Source organism: Amblyraja radiata, chromosome 26 (assembly GCF_010909765.2).
Source record: "Amblyraja radiata isolate CabotCenter1 chromosome 26, sAmbRad1.1.pri, whole genome shotgun sequence".
NCBI lineage: Eukaryota > Metazoa > Chordata > Chondrichthyes > Rajiformes > Rajidae > Amblyraja > Amblyraja radiata.
In genome coordinates this window covers 3,738,752-3,745,288 of record NC_045981.1, presented here as the reverse complement: position 1 = coordinate 3,745,288, position 6,537 = coordinate 3,738,752, and the positions used below count along the sequence as shown (strand labels likewise).

The window sequence follows — 6,537 nt, the reverse complement described above, 5'->3', positions numbered from 1 at the left end:
AAATTGAAGTAGCCTTTATTGGGCAAGTCTACACCTGACAAATGGGAGATGTTTAAAGGCCAGTTGGTCAAAGATCAGGACCGGCATGTTCCAGTATGGAGGGATAAGGATGACAAGGAAATCGAACCTTGCATGACCAAAGAAGTTGGAAATTTGATCACAAAGGTAGAGGAAGCTTATGCAAGGTTTATGAAGTTGGGCGGCACAGTGATGCAACGATACAGTGCTAGAGACCCGAGTTCAATCCTGACTACGGGTGCAGAGTTTGTACGTTCTCCCTGTGACCACGTGGGTTTTCACCGGGTGTTCCAGTTTATTCCCACACTCCAAAGACATACAGATTTGTAAGTTAATTGGCTTCAGTAAGTATTCGAATTGTCCCTAGTATGCAGGATAGTGTACGGGGTGATCACAGGTCGGCATGGACTCGGTGGGCTGAAGGGCCAGTTTCTGCGCTGTATTTCTAAAGAAGTCTAAAGTCTAAAGATAAAATAAAATCAGGTCTTTGAGGAATATAAAACAAGTATGAAAGACCTCAGGTGGGCGATTAGAAGGGATAAAAGTGGAATGAAATGGCTTGGGTGAGTTGTATTAAATAAAATCCCAAGATTTTTTTCCATGCACATTAAAAACAAGAGAGCAACAACGGAGAAGGTAGGACTGCTCAAAGATAAAGGAGAGAATTTGTGCTTGGAGTCAAAAGATAGAGACATGGTACTAAACAAGTGCATTGCATTTGTATTCATCAAAGAGAAGGCCATGGAGGAATGTGAGATTAGTGTGGAGAATACTAATATCCAAGAGCAGTTTGAGATTGAGAAGGTTGGAGGTGTTGCCGCTCTTGTGGCTCTATCCCGTATTCAGAAGAGAAGCAAGAGGGGAGATTGCATGGGCCTTGATGAAGATCTTCATCTCATCATCCTAATAAGCTTGTTTGAAGATATGCAGAAAGAAGAGGGACAGGGAGAATGAGGGGAATGTCAATTGTCATCTCCTCCAGGCAACGCATCTGCTGTTAACAAGAGTCTCAGTCTCCATCTCTCTCCCCACCTCTTCTCACCAACTTAAAACATAATTATTGCTAAACTTTCTTGGTTCTGATAAACAGTCAATGATCTGAAACAGTAACTCTCATTCTCTCTCCACAGATGCTGCCTAAACTGTGATTTCCAGCATTTTCTGTTGTTGTATTGTAGTGTATTATATTACGCTGAGCAGTGGAAAATCCTTCACGACATTTGGTGCATTGAGTAAGAAAGTTGGGGAGAAATAATCTGTTGCCAGTCCTGGAGCAACTGTCATTGCTGGCTGAGTCAACATGTGTAACAGCATTCTGTTGTTGAGACTTGTACTCAATGTCATCTGATTTGCTTTCTAGAATGCCTCAAGCATCAGATTAATCATCCTCCTTAAAACTAATTTGTCTGAGAATGTATTTTATCTGATCTTCTCTTTAGCTACGGACTTATTTTCCCACCGTATTTCTGCAACACTGTCCATTGCTGGCCAATACATTTGTCTTGTGCAGATACCATAAATCATCTTGTAAACTGTATGTGTCTCATTGGCTTTCTGACTTTGGCCCAAATTATGCCTCTTTCACCTTACAAGCCCGTCAGAAATGTATCCCTTTAATTCTGGCACAGAATTGCTCAGTCATTTCACTGAACTGCATCCATATAGAATGGGCACAAAATGCTGGAGTAACTCAGCTGTTCAGGCAGCATCACTGGATAGAAGGAATGCGTGACGTTTCAGGTTGAGACCCTTCCTCAGACTATCCACATAGAATTGGCTTGCTGATGTAGACAATCTACTTCAACAATTTATCCTTTGCAAATTATGTAGGGGCAGGCAGTATACAACACAAGGCATAGTTTAGTTTAGAGATACAGACCACTGATCCCCGTACACTAGCACTATCCTACACACTTGTTTTTTTTGTCTTGTTTTGGCTAAGTTTTAGTTTATTAGGTTGTGTTATGGGGGGGTGAAACATGTTTTTTTGTCTCTCCCTTCGGGGGAATGCGACTTTCTTGTCGTATCCCCCTTCTCTGCCACCGTCTGCGCTGAGGCCTAATGGCGGACTCCAACCTGCGACCGACCTCGAGACTCCGGAGGCAGAGCCAACCAGGACTTACCAACGCGAGGCTGGCCGTCTTCGGGGCCGAAACATCGGTGGCCCGACTCGCTGATGCGGCGTTCCAGCTTTCGGCAGCGGCCCGGAGCTGAGTGCGGGACTCGGAGCTGATGCAGCGGGACTCGGAGCTGATGCAGCGGCCCGGAGCTGAGGCTGCGGGACTCGGAGCTGAGGCTGTGGCGGGCCGACTCGGAGCGGAGACGGCGTTCCGGCTTTCGGCAGCGGCGACATCACCACGGAGGTCCGCTGGACGGGAGGGCGGCATTTTCGGCCTGGATCGATCGCCTCAGCGCAGAGGGAGAACAAGGGGGGGGGAAGAGACAGAGACTAAGACTTTGCCTCCATCACAGTGAGGAGGTGCTTGGTGAATTTGTTAATTTGTGTTTATTGTATGTTTTGTTATTTATTGTTACTGTGTATGACTGCAGGCAACGTAATTTCGTTCAGACAGAAAGGTCTGAATGACAATAAAGGAATCAAATTCAAATTCAAACTAGGGAGAATTTACTATTTTAACCGCCAAAATAACCTACGAACCTGTACGTCTTTGGAGTGTGGGAGGAAACAGGAGCTCCAGGAGAAATCCCATGCAGTCACAGGGTCAATGTACAAACTCCATACATGGTCAGGATCAAACCAGGGTCTCTTGCGCTATAAGGCAGCAACTCTACCGCTGCGCCACCATGCCATCCCTAAGGTAGATGTGCTTAGAGTGCAATTAGAAATTGGGGGCATCAGTCGTGGTTGAAAGAGGATCAGAACTGGGAGCTGCATATCCAAGCATACACATCCTATTGAAAAAAACAGGCAGGTCGGCAGAGGGGGATAGGGTGGCTCTGTTGGTAAGGAATGAAATCCAATCAAAAGCAACAAACAACATAGGATGAGAAGATGTAAAATCTTTGTGGGGTCGAGGTAAGAAACATCAAGGGTAAATAGTCTGATGGGAGTTATATACAGGCCTCCGAATAGCAGCCAGGATATAGGGTACAAATTACATCAGGAGGTATAAAATGTATGCAATAAAGGCAATGTTACAGTGGTCATGGGAGATTTCAATATGCAAGTAGACTAGGAACATCAGGTTGGTACTGGATCCCAAGAGAAGGAATCTGCAGAAAGCCTATGAAGTCCAGAACAAGGGGTCACAGTTTAAGGATAAGGGGGAAATCTTTTAGGACCGAGATGAGAAAAACATTTTTCACACAGAGAGTGGTGAATCTCTGGAATTCTCTGAGGCCAGTTCATTGGCTATATTTAAGAGGGAGTTAGATGTGGCCCTTGTGGCTAAAGGGATCAGGGGGTATGGAGAGAAGGCAGGTACAGGATACCGAGTTGGATGATCAGCCATGATCATATTGAATGGCGGTGCAGGCTCGAAGGGCCGAATGGCCTACTCCTGCACCTAATTTCTATGTTTCTATGAGTTGGCTTTGTAGAGCAGCTAGTGGCCGAGCACCACTTCGGAAAAGGCAATTCTGGATTTGGTGGTGTGACACGAGCCAGATTTGATTAGGGATCTTAAGGTGAAGGAATCCCTAGGAGGCAGTGAACATAATATGATAGAATTCAACCTGCTTTCCCTCTCTCTCTCCATCCCTCCCCATCTTAGTTCTCCTACCAGTATGACTGTCCTATTTAAATCTTATCTTTGTATGCTTTCAGGCCAGGTCAAGAGGACTTCCCCTCACCACGGATACCATGTAATCCCATGCTACCTGCTCCATGGTCGGATAGTCGGCCACTAAACTGTCTCCCCCAACTGGTTTGCCAGGTGAGGAGGGGGCTGTGGACTCCCAGCAGAACCAAAAATAAGACCTGTAAAAGGGCGGATGAGCTTCTAGCGAGCCAACAGCCATCCACACTTCAGTAGAAGTTGCGATCATAAGGAATGATGATAAAGCACACACACCAAAATCCTATACTTCCAGCGGCGGAAGTCCGCAGGAACTGGAGAACAGAGATGTGTGGTGCGTCCGTCACCGTTCCCAATGGAATCCAGCACTACTGGATTCTTAAAATCCGATTCAGAAACCTGAAAAGTTGGGATGTTACTATATATTGTAAATAACAGTAATATATTATAAATATTGTACACTAAATAAATTGTGTTCAGCCAAAAAAGTATGTGTTTTGTTGTCGCTGCAATTAATGTTTATAATAGTTGATATATATATTTTGCTAAAATTGTAGACAATTACTTTTATACAGAAATTCAGAACATATTGGTACATACATCTTTATTTCAAATTAATGTAAAATACCGTATACATTTAAAATTTGCAGTAATGTGATTTTGAAAACTTTGATTAACTTAAAAGTAGTGTTTTCGCTTCAGTTTACATAATTATCTCATTCACATAACAATGGAAAAATAAAATCTCCATTCAGCTAGCTACAGACATTATCCCTCAGAGTGGAAGATGGGATTGTTTAGATTGTCCACAGCTAATGTCAACATCTACACATTTCAAATAATTGACTTCAAGTGCACTTCTGTAGCTGGGACTGATCCTAGCAGATCCTTTCCCTGTTTGTTTTGGCACTTGATTAAAAACAGACAAATCTCTCTTCTACTGAGAGCCATTGAGGCAAAATACCAGTTAAGACCCAGACTGGAAATATAAATGCAGATGCTGTTTTGAAAAAACAGCTACAACTAGTGGGCAGTTATTTCACTCCTGAAATCTTTCTGATTTTAACAAGATATCGGTATTTAAAGAAATTGCATCTAAGCTCTATTAAATAGAAACATCGTATTTCTGAAATCTTCCATACAACAACAGCACAGGTTGTAAAACAGCCAGGACGGAGCCCATTAAAATTAAATGGTGGCTCAGGCAAATATATCAGTCTTTACAAAACAGTCACATTTAAAATAATTACAAAGTACATCTCTTCCCAGAAAGATGCATATCATGTTTCCCTCCTTCTAAAGTATTTTAACTGCAAAAAATTGATAATTAATGTAGAAATCAGTGTTGCCCTCCCCAGCCCCACTCTCCAACACCCACACAATATTTCTACTATGAACACCTTTGGCATTACTATTCCCTTTGTACTGTACAAAACAAACAATAGTCCCACAAGGAAATTATATTTACAAATTATCATTGAAGTAATGTAACCTATAACAGAATAATTGGAAATGGATTAACATACCAATTCTCAAATGTTTTTCTGCATATGATTTTACATACACATGCGTGAAGTGGGGCGTCGACAGCAGTGAAGCCTCGTGACGATGGGGCCTCGGTGGTGGCAAAGCCTCGCGGGTCGACCCGGGGTCAACAAGCGCGTGGAGGATCACCGTGAGGGGGAGAGGGGAAGAACAATGGAGGACCCGGCATGGGGGGACCACTGGGTGGGGGTGGGATAAAAGGAGAAACCGGCGTGCTTTGTAACTTTGTCAGTGCCGTAGATGGCTGCTATTTGTATACATTGTGTATGCAAGCAAAGAATCTCACTGTGCCTAGTCACATGTGACAATAAAGTATTCCTATTCCTAAAGCATCACTGTGATCTATTTTCTGACTGCAATACTGAAAAATGTTTTAAACAACAGTGTACCTTGCAATTCAATTTCCAGCACACATTGACATCATACATGCTTATTTCCTCCAAAATAATCTACTGCAATTTGAGACAATAGTACTGCCCTGCTCACATAAACAGACAAACACTTTTTGTTCTTTTTGACACTGAACTGTCGAAAAGCACACAATCATTCTTACTTTAATTGAAATGCTCACAAGAATCAGAGGTCCCTGTAATCAATTACTCTTTAACTAGCAGCATCATTTCTCATTCCTGCAAACTCTGACTCTATGATTGATGGGCCCTTTATAAATACAGTTTGGAAGCATTAAAAAAAAAAAAAAAACAGGCACATCAGAGAGTTTGTCAATTGTGAGAATTTTCAGCGTTCTTTTTCAGACTGGCCAGCATTGCAACTAAGAGATTTTGCAGCTGTTTCGAGTGCAACTCTGTGTTGGGCTTTGGGAAGGACGAATGATCTTGGACTTCTTCATGCTATTTTGTTTGCTGCCATTAGCGGTGAGAGAGTAGGAACGTCCATGCATCATTCTGGCATTCAGACCATTTGCCATTGAGAAAGACTTAAGGTGACTCTTTAAGGCAACAGGAAGGGGCAGTTTATCCACCAGATGCACAGGTGTGCATGAAACAATGGCTCGGCAGCAGAGATCCTGTAGACTTAGCACTGCAAAGAAATAATACAAAATATTTGTGAGAATAGTTACAAAGAACCTGTAGACAACTTGCTGTGCTAATGAGCAAATAATTGTTAAAATACTTAAAGAAAATGAATCAACATTCAAAACCCCAAAACATGACCAAAAAAGTAATAAAGTAAAACATGAAATTATAATTATAAA

At 42.5% G+C, this 6,537-nt stretch overlaps 1 protein-coding gene across 1 annotated transcript in view; it reads right to left on the bottom strand.

The window, feature by feature from the left end:
* Positions 1 to 4,363: 4,363 nt before the first annotated feature.
* Positions 4,364 to 6,537, bottom strand: part of rab40b (RAB40B, member RAS oncogene family) — a 28,388-nt gene continuing 26,214 nt past the window's right edge. The window contains exon 6 of the mRNA XM_033044063.1: positions 4,364 to 6,362. Within this exon, the coding sequence (XP_032899954.1) occupies positions 6,094 to 6,362 (269 nt within the window). The 3' untranslated portion in view covers positions 4,364 to 6,093. The remainder of the gene's footprint in view (positions 6,363 to 6,537) is intronic.